Genomic DNA, 15,594 nt, shown 5'->3' with positions numbered 1-15,594 from the left:
CCCTTAGAAACATTTAAGGAATAATTTCCAAATATGTTGCATTCAAGAACAAAAAAAAAACCCTATAAACCTCAAAACAACCAAAATGAAAAACCCGCAGTGAAATTGTGCCCCAGGACAGGATTTGCCAAGCACTTCTGAAGTCAGGACTGTAGATACATGAGCAACAATGTAAACGGGAGATCAGGGAGAGGTTTGAGACTGGCATCCAGATAAACTGCCCAGGATCAACCCAACACCATAACAGCCTTGCTCGTTGCAATAACTTAAGTGTCTTCCAGTACTAAACAAAAGAAACATTTTAATTCCAATACTTGGCTAACAATGCTTAGTACAAGAATTAAGTGCCTAATTACCAGCATTGTTTCCATAACATTATTTTGTTAGTAGTTAACAGGGAACTGTATTACTGGTTAGAAGTGCTTCACACTCCACAATACATGCAATCAATTGTGAATTCAGTATTTTTTATTAAAAGATAAAAAATGCTTGACACCCTAATATACATAAAGTCACAAACTGCAATGTGCTAAAAGCAAAATGTGCATAAAGACGCTCATTTCTAAAAGGCACCCTGCCACCTCTATCTTGTAAATGTTCATCTAATTCCAACAGCTTTCTAGTTTTCCTTCACTGAAGGTGAGACTCTAGACTGCTACCTCGTACAGATGCTAACCACACCAACCCCTTTCAGGGATCTTTGCTATCACTAGAACACTTAAAACTGTGCATGCAGGCTTATTTGAGCTTATCATGGAGTAAACCGCCATGATTTAAAATGCACCAGGGCTTTTTCTTATGAGAAAAAGGTAGTGATATTTGTGCCACTCATAAGGGCCAAGAGAAAGAGACAGGGTTATAAAATAACTGCTGTTTACCCACCAAAGAGCTTTGCTATTAAAAGCCAACTCCCCCCACCCCCCAAACCTCTCATAAAAACAACCCCTGAAGTTACAAAATGCCACACACACACACACAGACACACAGATGAAATGTTAACACGTTTCGCTATTAGCCTGTCAGGGTGTGACAGTGTCAGAGTGCCACTGATGCAGTCCTGCGGCGCCGGCCACACGCAGGCTGGTGTCCCCACGCTTCTTGGAGGGCGGCAGGGGCCAGCAGGACGGCCGCTCTCCGCACTAGGTAGGTCTGCGTTGCCTCCTGCGCACTCCCCCATTACCAGGGTCTCCACATGGATTTGGGTAAGCTGGGTGAAGGCAGGCTGTGCGTCTGGGAAGCATCCAGTCCGTCAGTGGAGGTCTGGCCCGGCTCGGCCTCTGCCTCATCCGAGTCGGAGCAGGTCTCTTCGCTGGGAGAGGGCGAGGGTGCCGAGGCGGGCGGTGCCAGGCCCAGGGAGGGCTCTGCTGCGGGGACCAGTGCCGCCCCGCCGGGCCAGGGCCCGGGGGTGGGGTCTGCCAAAGCGTCCGCGATCAAGTCCGGGAAGCCGCCCTCGTTGAGGGGCATGGACTCCAGCAGGTGGTTGAGCAGCTCGGCGGCCGTGGTGGCGTCGATGCCGGGGCAGCTGGAGACGAAGGTGTGCACCTCGTGCATGCACTGGATGTAGCCGGCGGCGAAGCGCTCGCTGGCTTCGCGGTGCAGCCGCCCGCCCCCTGCGCCGCGGAGACAGAGAGAGCAGCGCGGTGAGGCGGGGGCAGGGCCGGGCCCCGCCGCCGCCCCGCCGGCACTCACCGAGAGAGCGGCGCTCCAGCACGGCCTGCACACGCCGCACCGTCAGCTCCAGCACCTCCGCGTTCTCCAGCTTCGCCTGGAACTGAGCCGGGGCGCCGCGGCCGTCAGCACGGACCCGGGCCCCCGGCCCGTCCCCGCCCCGCCCCGCCGCCTCACCTCGCTGTCGGCCAGCAGCAGCCGCAGCTCCTGCAGGCTCTCGTTGATCCGCGCCCGGCGCTTCTTCTCCACCAGCGGCTTCCTCGTCTGCGGGGACAACGGCGCCGTCAGCCCCGCCGCCCGCCCGGCCCCGCCCGCAGCGGCGCCCCTGTCGCTCACCCTCCTGTCGGCGCGGGCCTCCGCGCAGCCCTCGTCCCCCCGCGGCGGGCGGCCCTTGCCGAGCCGGAAGGCGGGCGCCATGGCGGGTCCGCGTCCCCCGGCAGCGCCGCTCTCGGCCCGCGCCGCCCTACTTATCCCCTCTGATTTGCATGGCAATGCGCCCATTGGCCGTGCCGCACGGCAGCCGCCCGAGCGTTGGCCGAACGGGCCAATGGGAGGAGAGCGCTTTGTCTGCGCTGGGGCGGGGCGGGGGGCGTGCGCGGCCCCGCCGGCATGGGCGGTGCGGCGGTGCCGCTGCCGAGACCTGCCCTGCGCTCCCCGGTGCGGGCTGGGCGGCCGCCGGCAGGGCGCGGGGGGCTGCGGTGTAACAGCTGCCGCTGTGACCTCAAAGCGCTGGGGTGCATCCGTCACCTCCTGAAAAGACACCCCCAAAAAGCGCAACCCTCCCCGGTCTATGTGTTCAAAGCTTTAGGAAATGCAAGCAGCGATTTATCAGCTGGAGAGCATGCTGGAGGCCATCCTTGCCCCTCGCTGCTGGCAGCATGTGTGGTTATGGCTGCAGGCAGAGACAGCCAGCCACGAGCAGCAATCTGGGCATGAAAGAGACAAATTCACCCCTGAGAGGGAAACCAGCAGGGTCCAAGCCTGCACAGCTGCCCATGGGCACTGTGCTTTTGTGCTATCCCCATCCAAACGGATGGGCAGGCTTTTAAAGTGGGCCCTCCCGTGACAGGACAGGATTCGGGTGCCTGCCCAGGACGACACCCTTGTTTTGGGCCGTATAGCAGTGCTGCATTAGCACCGTGCCCATCCTCCAGCAGCTGGCCAAGATGGGGCCATGCAGCCCTTCCCCAGCCTGGGGGGCTGCTCACCAGCCCGGAGGCCATGTGGAGCTGCGCCCCGAATGCTCGGTGCTCCCTGCGTGCGTTGTAGCCCTCCGCCTCCCTTTGCTGAAAGAGCCGGGCAGGCCGGCTTTGTGTGGGTAACTTGATGCTGATGACAGTTGGCAGCTGCAGTTCCCCCAGCAGACTGAGGCAAATAAAAGCATTAGGGCTTGTCCTGGAGGAGAGCGACAGGTGTTCGCTCCCGCTCCTTTGTTTCCCTCCTTTTATTCTCCTCGCTAATGCATGTCATATTTTTACCGCCCGAGGAAACAGGAGACACGTCTCCTGCTTGAATCAGCATCGCCGGCATGGAGACACACACTTGCCTCCCTGTTCATGTCCAGCCTAGCTCCCCTCCCGCTCTGTTATTACCCCTGTTTGTTTCGCCATTAAGAACCCTAGGGAAGACCTTCTGGTTTTGGCGGTGCTGAGGTTTTCCTTGCTGAGACAGCCCATGTGAGCTGGTGTGCCCACAGCTGTGCAGAGCCCCGGGACCCCCAGCTCTACTACTTTTCATTGATTCTTGTGAGTAAGTTGGTGTCTAATCATTCCACATGGTCCGCCAGGTAATGGTACGTGCACTGAGAAGGGACGGAGTAGCTCTTAGTCCCACTATTACTTAATGCAGCTTTTCATCCTCAAAGCACCGTGGCCACAATATGCTAATCCGTGTCTGATAAAAGACCAAACTGGGATAGAGATGTTCTGCATGGTCTTCCCACAGCCGTTGCAGGGGAGCAAATCAGAGGAAAAGCTGGCACATGGGACATCCTGGAGACCCAAGATCAGACCACTCTTTTTTGTACTGCAGCGGGCTGGAGATTTTAGTTTCACAAAGGCACTTCCGTTATGTTTCTTCCTTGTATTTTAAAGCAATGATGCTTGGATTTTGGCAAAGAGTTTCCTCTATAGGTGGCAAATTTTGTTGCACCAAGTGGTACAAGAATGGGATGTACCTGGCGCTGGCAATGTGGAAACTGGCTCATTCATCTAGGAAAATGTGAAGGAGCTCCCGAATTCCCTTCAGCCGTGGTTCAGGTGAATGAGGACTCAGGTGATGAGACGTTGATGGCTGCTGAACAGCAGCGATGTCTCACAAGCTTAATGTCTGCATGATTTGGAGCAGTGAGGAGCCGCAGGCATGGGGCGAGGACTTCAGGACATACAAGAAGAGGAGACACCAGCAGTGGACTAGCAAATCTTGGCCAAGAATGTTGAGAGAGAGTCAGCCATGGCTGGAACAGTTTCTGTTCTGACTTGGAGGGCACTGATGGCAAGGTGTTAATATTTTATACATTGCTACCTCTTGCTCTGCAGCATATCTTTTTGTATTTTCTTTGAAAAGCTGCAGGTCAAATGAGTTGACAAATGCTGGAGCTGTTTGTGCTGAACGTTAAAAATGTATGTGCCATAAATACTGGGGCATTACTAGAGCTGCCGTTCTGGAGGAAGAAGCCACTGCGGGCTATCTGCTCTAGCCTGCAGGGATAATGTGACATTTTTGTGCCACTTTAAACAAGCTCCGTCACATCAGGTGAAACGATTCATGATAACCTCATGCATTTTAATGGACATGTCAACTGCAATCTAGTAAAAGAAAATGTTCCTTACATACCTTGTTTCATACCTCAGTGTTTGCCCATGCATGGTGGTTCCTGAAGGAGATTTTGGTAAACCCATCAGCTTAGCCGTGTCGTTCTTTCCAGGTGTTGGCTGACAGGGAGGTGGGTGGGTGCTGCTTTCTCCTGCATGGAGGGTGGGCATTTAACCTTTGCCAGAGCAGGGAGCTTTGTCCTGCTGAGGCTGCTGCTCCCACACGTGATATGAACTACAGTTTAGCCGAGGAGCAGCATGGTTTTAGCAGAGATAAGGGGATCAGTGTCTTCCTGCAGGTGTTTTCCTGCAAGTCCATGAGTAGAGCAGTATAATGCAGCATATAAAACAGGTTTTAATTCTTTTTGAATTGTGCATGATCACTAATGCAGCTGCGGCGACAGTGGCACAGACATCTGTGGGAGACAATCCTGCAGCATCAGCTACTTGCCGTGTGTGTTGGTGGCTCAGGTAAGTGACAAATGCTCATGAGATGGGGGAGTCTGCCACATAATGCCTTGCACACTTCTGTTTGAGCTATCAGGTGCATTTGAAAGGTCTCCGGCTCCCAGAGACGTAATGCAACTGTGAAAAGTTTTAAGAACTCTACAGGCAAGTGCGCTGCTGTCTGTGGTTTTGGGCTTGAGTCAGTAGGTCACACAGGCTCTCCGTGGATAATAGAATCAGAGCACGGGATAAAGACATGATGAGCATGCACAAGGTCCATTGCAAATGCTTGAGTAGTTTCTTTCATAAATGGTACAACATCTGTTGTCGTTGGAGACACAAGTTCCTGTCAAAGAGACGCGTCATCCTTATAAATATTAATGGTGCATATAAATGGTGGTGGGTGTGAACTGTGGCGGATGTTCAGTTAACGGGTGACTTGCTCCTTACGCATTAGTTTGCTGTCATCATGCTTATTTCTACGCTAACAAAAACAAACTGTTTAGGTGGCAGAGCAAGCAAAGACCTATTTTCCCCCTCCTTCTCTCCCTGAGGTCCCTTCACAAATGTGGTGTGTACTGTAATTAGTCTCCTGCCTTGTCTCTGGTGAAAATTAGTCTCGCTCACAGAACCAAGGTAGAGGGGAACATGCCTGGAGCTGGAAGAGCCGAGGGTTGTAGTGATAAATGAAGTGAATGAGGAAGGCTGCTTAGAGAAGTTTTCAGCATTCCCCATCAGTTTGATCCTAGTAGCCTTTAGTGCTATTGATATCTCTGCTGTCAAAAGCAAAATTTTAAAAGGAAAATCAGGTTGAACATCACCTCTGAGATGCTTTTGGACATGAAACTGTTTGTTACTGCAAATTGTGTTTGCTGCCTTGAGCACTGAGTTTCTGTTGCCCCTTTCAAAAACCATGAGGCTTTTCCTATCCTGTTTTATTTATCAGCAGGCTTGGCAGCTATGCTCGTGGTCATCAGCTGGGCCACAGGAGAACAGCTCCTGCCAGCCACAACGCTAATGAGCAGCATTCAAAAGGGTCTTATGTCCATTCACATAAGAGCCCCAAGACTGCGTTTGCTGCCTGTGAAGGCTCGAGTTCTGCTTTGAGCGAGAGGACGGGCCCCGCTTTCTGCTGTTTCGAAGGTACTTGAGGTGATATTCAAGTGCAACACATGGTGGGAGCTGTGCTGAGTGAGTAGCGAGGACAGCAGAGCCTCTCCCCATGGGTAGAGTGCTGTGCACTGTGGGGCTTCCCCCAGCAAAACCCTGTGTGCCGCTTGTATTACCTTGTCACTCTTTCCTCTCAGCATGTTGGGCTCCAGTAGGGATATGTCTACACTCACATATAATTGCAAACTGCTTCGTCTCGTACCATTTAGTCTGTGGTCCGCTGTCAGTGACTGGGGCAGAGTCCTGTGTCTTGTAGGGTTAGAGAGACTGTCGCTTGGTCACATTGTGTTTGTGGAAGTTATTTCAGGAAGGGCAGAACAACTATCTGAAGCAAGGATAGACGTTTTTACAGTGGGATTATAGAAAAGATAATCTGCCTGTAGCGTTCCAGGGAGCAGTTTTGTGATGTTTCCGAGGGAGCCTCTTGAATTTGATTTCTCTAATGTTTTTGGTATTTGAAAGTTATCCTCGTTACGGGGCTGACTTCATCATAGGATTTATCCTGTCTTTGTAGCAGTGATGCATATGTCACTGGTCCTCCTCAGCAAGATAGTTTTACTAGTTTCTAAATGACTAACAGGCATTCTCGTTACAGTACATTTTCTTCAGAGAGGCTGCTGTATCCCTTGAACACAATCCTGGCTAAGGCTGAAAGCTTTTTTAAGTGCGTGCCCTTCAGAGCATATTTCTTCTGACATGCAGTGCGTGGCCGGGGTAACTCCCCATCTGTACCTCTGGCAATGACACTCCAAGTTTGTTGACAGGACACAGGTTTTATTTTTATCAGATTAACATGTACGTAATCAGGCTCTGCACTTTGCTCCTGTGTGTTTTGTGAAATGCTCTAGAAAATGCCTGCTTTCATAGCCTCTCATGGGTTCGCATTCACATTGCAAGTTACGTATCTGTAGGTGGGGGAAAACCCCTGTGCTCTTGGGGGGTGTTTGTGAGAGCGTTTTTAGCAATGACATATTTTGTGGTCAGTTTTGGTAAACACTCATCTTTTCTAAATCAAAATAAGAAGTATTTTGCAGGCAGAGACCAATCCCTGTTACTTCAGAGTCCTGGCCCCCATTTTGGTAGCTCATGTTGTGTATAAACACTGAGTTTACCCTATTGCAAGAGATTCCTCAGACTGCACAGATGTGTTTTCTGGAGGACAACCTGGGACATGACCAGAGTAAAGGATATTTGTAGATCTTGTCTTATCCATGCCATGCTCCTACTCTGGGCTGGTCATTTGTCAAAGGAGATGATACTTTATAGCCCAGACTCTTTACAATAGTACAAAAAAGGACCCTTCTGAGTTCCTGCTCTATTGTGTCCTACGGAGGAGGATGTCTTGTAACTACTCAAGTTTAGAGCAGATTTCAGCCTTGCTGTCCTACCCAGCTCATTCACCTGGCATACTGCTCAGCTGATTTATGTTGGTGGTTGAGTCCCTTAGTCCACTGGAGAAGCTTCTTACATCTGTTTTGGTGAGGAGCCATCATTTAAAGCAGTGCTGGAGGGCACCAATGTGAGGTAGCATGAAGGGAGATTAGCAAGCGTATTTGAAAGAGCTGATGAGTGCTGTCATTCCTTCCTCCGCATTATGTGTCTGCCCTTGTCTCTGGAGAAGCCAAGCCTACTTTAAGAGGAGCATAATGGTTTTGAATACTTGGTCTGAGAAACAACTCTGAAACTTCAGCTCAGAGAAACATAACCTCTAGGAGATGTTTCTTCACAGCTTTCTGCTCCGGGCAATGCACAGCTGAACCTCCTCAGCTACAGGGCAAGGGGCTGCTGCTGGCTGGAAACCCACTGCCTCTGGTTCAACTGAGAGACCAACAGGGAGCTGACAAGTCAGTCCCAGTAAATGTTTGGGCTACTTGTGGGTGTCAGAAACAGGGTGGCAACAAAAACATTAAGAAACATTGACGGGGCCAGTGAGCGTTACCTGCCTGGCTCTCCCGTTCCCAAAGGCTCGATGGGTTCCCAAGGATCATGAATGTGATGTAGGATTGCAACATGCAGAGGAGAACTTAACTCCTCTGTTTGGACAGTCATTTTTCTTCTTTTTTTCTTTCCTGGGGCGACATAGGTATTTGCAGGAGAATGCAAAGTCTTCCTGCGGTTCTCTGCGCTGATTCTGATCACGTGGAGCGTCTCAATACTTCCACTCACCTCTCAGCAGCCATGTGGTGGTGATGGAAGGGACCTCTGGAGGGTCGAAGTGAAGGTGCTGTGTCTCTGAAACCAGTGGAAAATGATTGCTGTTCCTGTGCTTATGGTTGTGTCAACACAGCATCGTAGGCAGCTCATGTGACTAGAAACAAATCACTTAAGCAAAATGGCTCAGGAGAGAGTGATGGCATCACAGGAAGCCAGGAACACACAGGCTTATATTTATGCTACGCAGGGTGACTTAAGAGGAAAAATAATGCTAGTTCATATGACATTATATTATTTTTTTCTAGCGAGTTAAAAATGCTCCATTCTGTTTTGGGGATTGATTTGTTTTCTTAAGCTCTGGAGAAATTGCAGCACCGTCCTCTGCAGCCTGCCGTGTTTTATGGAGCATGTTAGGAAGGGGTTCATTTACTTGATGAATTCAGGGCCCAGTTTAATTGGACTCTGAAATGCTAGTTTGGGGGGAAGCCATTTTATTGGCTTCTGGGTATTACTTGAAGTTCTCTAAACTCCAGTAAAAAATTCTTAGTACAGTCATAGATTTTGTGTCCTTGCAATTAATTGACAAAGCAAAAGCCAAGTATGCACACAGGCACAAACAGGGGCTTGTGAACAAAGTAGCAGGACTAGATCCACAAGAGGTCAGTGCATGTTGCTGTGTCAAACAAAAATCCCAATGATATACAGCCTAAAACTGTAATCAGAGGGCAGCTCTGAAAATCAATGTGCAAACTGAAAATGCAGGCAGCTTTGGAATACTGTCTCAGTCACTCTTATTGGTTTCCTTGCCCCCACCCCTCTCAGAGCTGGGGTACGTGGTCTGCCAGGGATGCACGGGAGCAGGGGTGGCTTGTCCCAAGAGCTCCTGAGCTGTCTGGATCACAGCAAGCTCATTTGACAACTGTACCGTCTAAATCATCTGTGGATAAAAGTAGGGCAACAAAAGGTGGGAGACCAGGCAATTGATGAGATACTTGTCCCTGATCAAGTGTTTGGTGAGTAACAAGGAATTCAAAGAGCAAGATGCTGGGGAGCAAGAGTTCTGGGGTTGCAGCTTGTGACTTCTTATGCACATTCAAGTCACAAGAGTCATGTGCTGGCGAAGGTGCAGAAGGTGGCCCTTGCTCCAGGTAGTGTATAAAATGCCCTTGGCTTATAGAGGTATATAGCACAGACTTTGTCAGAGATTTGGTTTCAGGGCATAGCAGGGGAATCACTAAACCTTGGCTTTAGAGACACCTCCAGCTCCTGCTCTGCTGACCATCTACTCTGACACCTCCCTTAGCTCTGGACTTTGAGGCTTTTTGGCACAGCTTTGCTAGACTTCAGGATCTGAGAAGAAATCAACTTGTCAGTCCCACACCTCCGTGCTGTGAGCCTGGTATCAAACCATTCACTTGCAAGACATAAGCTCCAGCAGTTGGCCAACACCAAACCCACAGTTGCCCAGTCTTGAGCCGAGCCCGCTTCCCATCTCCAGCACCCATAATTAGAGACAAGCCCAGAAGGAGAAACAAGGCTGATTCCTTGAAGAGCTCATCTGGAGAATCAGGAAGGACAGAGCGGATGGCTTTGGTGAAGGCTCTGAGGCAGGCTTAGGCTGGGTGGAGTCAACCCTCAGGCTTGACCCTAGATGTCAATGTAAACACATTCTCTGGGGACTTTCATTATGGAAAGCATGGGCAAAACTGCAAGTCCCTGCCTGTCAGTGCCTGAAATTCAAACAGCCCAGCTGGGGCAGGTGGGGCTGAGATGCCATCTTCAGCTGCCTGGGAAAAGCCTTGGCCTCACCTCCACAAGGATGGAGAACTCGATCAGCCCTGGGCATGGCAGGGACCTGCAGCACGGTGGTTGCAGTGAGAGGCTGCTGCAGAGCAAGGGCACCAGCAACCACAAGATGAGGGCCCTGCTGTTTGAGTGGGATGTGTGCTTGCCGTGCCACCTGCCAGCCCTGCCTCTGGTGAAGAGCAATGAGCCCAGGAGGGCAGGGGGTGACATGTAGTAGTGACAGATGGCTGTTCAAGGTGCTTCCATCTGGTGCTGTGGTTACCGCCTCTGTTCTGGGCATGGCATGTGTTTTGGCATCCTGAACTCCTTCTTTTTCATATTTCTTCCTCCCATCTCTCCTGGACAACTTGACACCCTCTGGAGCTGAGTCAGGCGGATGTGTGGAGGTTCTAGTCATGCTCTTACTCTACTTTTCCTCAGTCAGCTTGTTCCTTAGGTATTCTGCCAAAAGCATGTGATGTTTTTCAGTAGGACTCTTCTGGAAATAAATGTAACCAAAAGGGCTGCCAGAAGAAGCTGCCACAAGTTCCTGTTGGCTGTCAGGTGGGTTGTGTTTAGCAGGTACTGTGAGTGCCAGAGCGTGTGGTTTCCTTCAGAGTCTCCCCACAGCAGTGCTGACACAGTAATCTCCAAAAACCCTTCCTGTTTTCTAGGATTTTCTCTTCTCGGGAAAGTTCCCTTATTATGATAACTGTTTTGGTTTTTATGTGTTCATTTATTTCCTATGGATTTATGTAGAAGAAAAGTGTTGGGAAGAGTTGAGCTCCAAGAAGGAATTTAAGCATCTACCATCTAAACACAGTGTCTGAGAGTTTCTTGAAAGGGAGATCTAAGAACTCCATGTGCTTAGCAAGAAGCTGTGTGGAAATTGGCAGTCAGAGACTTTGTATTGGTTGTATCTGAAACCCTCCCACACCTGGAGATGATTGAAGGCTTCAGAGAAATGTCCATCCATTCGGAATCCAGATCCATCTCATAAGGGTGGGCACCTACAGTGCTCACTAATAGCACTGTGTCCCTCAGGATGGGAACTGCCTTTGCTTCGTAGTCACTTGGTGAGTGTGGTCCTTTATCAAGCAGGAGACTTGCTTTCAATTTGCCTTTGAGGCCAGGCAAACCCACCTCTCCGGACTCTGAAAGCAAGGAGGAAAGGGGAATGTGGGCATTGGGCTGAGAGAGGGGAACTGTGGGCTCAACTCCCAACTCCAAAGCCTGCTTTTATTAATTTTGTGCTGTGTTTTCCAAGAAAGAGCTTTATGATGTTTGCGTTCAGGCCAGAGTGGGGAGGGCACTTGGCTGGTTTACTCCAGTGACGTCCGTCTCTTTGTTGTATCAATAAAGTTATTTGCACAGAATTCATTAGAAGGAGGAAATGATCTTGAAAGCTTCTGGTTTAAATTAGAGTTTCTTGCTCCTTTTCCAAATTGACCCCCTACCTGTGGCTCCCCAACTCAAGGGGAACCCCATCATGGTGTGCAGGAGGTGCCTGGGGAGGGCAGGAGAAACACAGGTTTGTACTTGGAGCAGATTGCTGTCTGTGTGCAGCACAGTGAGTATGGCTGATGTCCTGCACCCACGCGCTTTGCATTTGAGCAGCTCATTGCTATATGATGGAGTAATGCTCAATGATCGTGTTTCTCTCTACTAGAAATATTAAAAGTTCTTGTTTCGTCCTAGGCTGCCCAGTATTTCACTGCAACCCATCTTCCATGGTCCTGCTGGATAGGAATCACCTGTGTAAGACTATCCAGCATCAGGCTGCTTCTGAGCTCTAGCAATGCTGACTGCTAGACTATGGATGGGACTCTGGATTTTTGCCAACAGCAAGTACAATAACGTCCAGTTCTGGGACCCCAGGGTGAGAAGGGTTGTGAGAACGTGGAGGAGGTCTAGTAGGGAACCACCAACATGGTCAGGACCTGGGTGAGGTCCTGACTCGTTTAGTCTGCTCAAGAGGAGGCTGAGGGGAATCTAGCAACATCCCATAGCTACTGAAAGAGCAGTTGAGCTGATGGAGTCGGACTCTTCTAACAGTGGCAGACAGAAAACCAAGGAGCAGTGGCCACACATTGCAGGTTGGAAGGTTCAGATCAGATATTGGGAAACCCTCTCTCCCACAGGGGTGGTGCAGCACTGGGACATGTTGCCCAGAGAGGTCAGGGGATCTCTCTCCTGGGTGGTTTTTGAGGCTCAGACAAAGCTGCAGTCAACCCGATATGCTGTTGGCAATGGCCCTGCTTCAAGGAGATTTGAACTACAGATCTCCACAGGTCCCTTCCAGCTAGCATGTTGGTGACTCTGTTCATGCTGGTAAGACTGTCAGCATGCTGTCAGAGTTCTCAAGGAGAACTTCTGGATCTAAATATCTGGTGGTTTTTGTAACCCAGGTCTGGATGGAAGCTATCTGCTCCAGCTCACTGGGATAATATGATCTCAATATGAAGAGAATCATTTTGGGGAGCCGGGTAGATGTGGAAACAAGTCACTGTTGCCCCCTGACCAGGAGCTGGATGTGAGGGGAGGGAGCTGTTCTGGCAGCCCAAGGTAGCTGGAGCTTTGTTTGAGCCCACTCCTAGTTTTGCAATAGAAACAAGGTAAAGTTTGCTGTGGCAGCAGGAAGCCTCTTGTTGTGTGTGTGCAACTCTGTGCACAGGAGACCCTGGAGCAGTAACAAGCTGCCTCTTTAGCAGTTGTGCAGTGCCAGTAACCAGTGGAAGTGAGGAGGGGTGACATGGAGCTATCTTTAATATCTTTTGTGATATACTGTGTGCCTCCAGGAGAAAGTCTCCTTCCACACTTGCCATCTAGCAAGCTTTTCTGGGAGCGATGAAGCTTGATTCCCCATGGCTTTGTGTCATTTGGTTGGATCCTCTCTCCTTCATGTCCATACTTGGTTCCCCTGCATCCCAGCAAAAGGTGAATTCCTGTTCCAGAACCTCTCACCTTGGCCCAGATGCCCATGTCCACAGAATTTACAGGAACTTCATTTCCTCATTGTTTGTTTGTTTGTTTGTTTGTTTTACTTCCTTGGTCCTTTGTTAAATTAAGTGAGAGGAGCTGAACGTTACTGATGAGGACTGACAGGCTGAGGAAGAGACTGAGGTTGCAGCAGGATTGTTTCCTTAGGGAAGGAGAAGGAAAAAGAGAGTCCAGGGAACCCAGCAGTTTATCTGCAGATCTTGAACTTAATCATCACAAATATGTCATCATTGCTGAAGTCATAATTAAGTTCAGCATTTTACTGTCAGCATAATTGCATTAACCACCTTACTTTCTTGCTATGTCTTAAAACACAGTCTGTTTTATAGACTCCCTGCCAAGTTATTCAATTTTAATGTGGTTGGAACTAGGTTTTTAAAATGCGCCTCAAATACAGTAAATACACCAAGTTCCCAAGGCCTGCCTTGTTTTCGTATATGAATGAGATCAACCAAACAAGCCAACCGTGAAGATGTTGTGCGGTTGAGCTCTGCTGAGTGGCTGTGTACTTGGTGGCACGGAGCTGCCTCGGTGTCCCCTGGCTGTACTGCAAAGGACTGCTGGCACTCCAGCTTTTCCAGGAAGACCTGTACAATTTTCACATTTCTCTCTTAAAATCCAGGTTGCCAGAGGAGGCTTGTCCTCTAGCAAATTGCATTTCTTCAGCCAGAATATGTTTCCACAGCATAGCCTTGTCTCTGAGGGATTAAAAAGAAATGGCTCCCAGACCTGCAGGGGATTGCAAAGGGTGTTGGGGGGGAGGGGTGGTGGCATTAGAGCTACCCCCAAGAGACCCCACTTGTTCCTCGGCTGCTCAGGAGCTGGTCTGAGATGTGATTTGTCTGGACAGACAGACAACTCCCTCTGCCGGGATAAGCTGTAGCTCAGCAGGGGGCTTTTCTGGCAAATGCAGTGCAGCTCTAATTAGCCTTTGGTTGGCCTCCAGCATGTGTCTGTGTGTTTGTTTGTTTGTTTTTGTTGCACTGAGTCATCTTGTAAGATACGAGCAACATGTCCAGCCAGCATCCCAAGCTGCCTGTTTCAGACACTACTCATGTTGTTACTGATATAACCATCTCATAAAAAAAAAGAGGGATCATTCTCATCTTCCCCATTAATGCCTGTCTGCTTTTGAGATCCTTAAGGGAAAGAGCCGGGTTTGTAATACAGCTACCTCTGCTTCCCCCTTTACCTCAGACAACTGCATCCTTGCACAAAGCACACAGTGGAGATGTGCAGGGAGAACACCCCCTGGTCTGTATTCCCTCCTCATGTGCTGGGATTTGATGAGCAGGGACATGGTGCTCTTCTGTCTGCTGGACCTCAGACACCTGAGGAATGATGGTGGCCGGAGAGCTGAGGGACGTGAGGGTGTCTGGAAGGGACGCACACTGCCGGGTCCTTGGGGTGAGGGCAAGAGTGATCTCTTCCAGGTTACATCTTCCAGAGGCTGAGGGCTGCTGTGCGTGCTGTTTCCAATGGGACCGACCATCTGCACCGGTGCTTGCTGTGACGTACGGGGAGGTGAGGCTCTGAGGAGCACCAGCGCTGCCTGCTGCAGGCTGGCTTGTCTGCTTTGCTGGGGACTCCAGCACGCTGACTTGTTCTGTCTGACATGGGACCAGGAGGAGTTGTGTTGTCTGACCACAAGCTCTCAAAAATTGCATCTGTTGTTGCAGGAGGTGACAAGAGGAAAAGCAAAGCGGAGGCAACCTGCTCCTTCCAGAGATCTGCAGCAGATCATGAGGTTGGACTGCATCCCCAGATTGTGGGCCAGTTGTGAGCCAAGTGTTTCTATTGGCCATGTTGTGAATCCTACGGGAACTCCCTGGAGATCACACCAAGTAGTTGAGCTTTACAAGTGTGATGTGAATTCATTGCTATCCTTATGATCTGACTGAGTGACCCTTTGCTTGCCAGCGTATCAATGCTACTTGTGAAACCCTATCCTCCATCAGGGCTCCCTTACTGCTGGATTGTTTTGTTAGAATTGGATGACTTGTCTTCTGTCTCACAGCAGCCGTCTCTTTTGTTGGATGACTTGTCAGCTGCTGTCTGACGTCCATGCTGCCATTCCTTCCTCTCTGCCAAGAGAGCCGTTGCATTACAGCATCAGTCACACCTCTGTGCATACAACGCCACTGATAAATTGCAGTCTGGCTGGAGCAGGAGGCATGGTCCCGAGACAGCCCTTTTGAAGGTCTGCCGTGATCTCTCTCTGCTGGCTGACTCGGAGGTATGTTCTGTATTAACGTTCCTTGATCTGTCTGTTGGTTTTGACACCATTGATCAGGATGTCGTGGTGGAATGCTCTGAGCACATGGTGCATCTGGCTGGGGCTGCTTCAGGCTGATTCAGATCATATCTTGGGGAGAGCTGCTTGTTTGCACATTCCATTCCTTCCAGCGGGTTTCAGGGGTTTCAGTCTGCTGCATTGTTTTCTGAGGGGACCCTCCCATTTCAGTGCCTATTGATTTATTTTGGCTAAGCTGATTAAGCATAACACTTGCTTCTGGCTGCCTTCAGGCACACCCCACACTCCTTGCTCCTTTTCCCA

At 50.0% G+C, this 15,594-nt stretch overlaps 1 protein-coding gene and 1 long non-coding RNA gene across 3 annotated transcripts in view; one reads left to right on the top strand and one right to left on the bottom strand.

The window, feature by feature from the left end:
• Window positions 1–281: 281 nt before the first annotated feature.
• Window positions 282–2,163, bottom strand: HES6 (hes family bHLH transcription factor 6). Its single transcript, XM_065074388.1, has 4 exons — window positions 2,005–2,163; window positions 1,846–1,932; window positions 1,690–1,771; window positions 282–1,610 (listed from the first exon to the last, which is right to left on the bottom strand). The coding sequence occupies exons 1-4, from the start codon at window positions 2,083–2,085 to the stop codon at window positions 1,177–1,179; spliced, it is 684 nt and encodes a 227-aa protein (XP_064930460.1). The 5' UTR covers window positions 2,086–2,163; the 3' UTR covers window positions 282–1,176.
• Window positions 2,164–13,962: 11,799 nt separating this feature from the next.
• LOC110360589 (uncharacterized) overlaps window positions 13,963–15,594 on the top strand; it is a 33,324-nt gene continuing 31,692 nt past the window's right edge. The window contains exon 1 of one of the 2 annotated variants that reach the window (XR_010474782.1): window positions 13,963–15,273. This is a non-coding gene — a long non-coding RNA (uncharacterized LOC110360589). The remainder of the gene's footprint in view (window positions 15,274–15,594) is intronic. The other variant, XR_010474785.1, reaches the window with a different exon arrangement.

The sequence above is a fragment of the Columba livia genome, chromosome 9 (assembly GCF_036013475.1).
Source record: "Columba livia isolate bColLiv1 breed racing homer chromosome 9, bColLiv1.pat.W.v2, whole genome shotgun sequence".
NCBI classification, from domain to species: Eukaryota; Metazoa; Chordata; class Aves; order Columbiformes; family Columbidae; genus Columba; species Columba livia.
The sequence above is the reverse complement of the archived record's forward strand: the minus strand, read 5'-3'. Positions and strand labels throughout refer to the sequence as shown.

Excerpts from the sequence above, each read along its gene's own strand:
- HES6 (XM_065074388.1), bottom strand. The coding sequence starts at position 2,085 with ATGGCGCCCGCCTTCCGGCTCGGCAAGGGCCGCCCGCCGCGGGGGGAC. Across the intron at positions 1,933-2,004 it reads AGGCCCGCGCCGACAGGAGG|ACGAGGAAGCCGCTGGTGGA; the intron begins GTGAGCGACAGG and ends TTGTCCCCGCAG. Across the intron at positions 1,611-1,689 it reads GCTGGAGCGCCGCTCTCTCG|GGGGCGGGCGGCTGCACCGC; the intron begins GTGAGTGCCGGC and ends TCCGCGGCGCAG.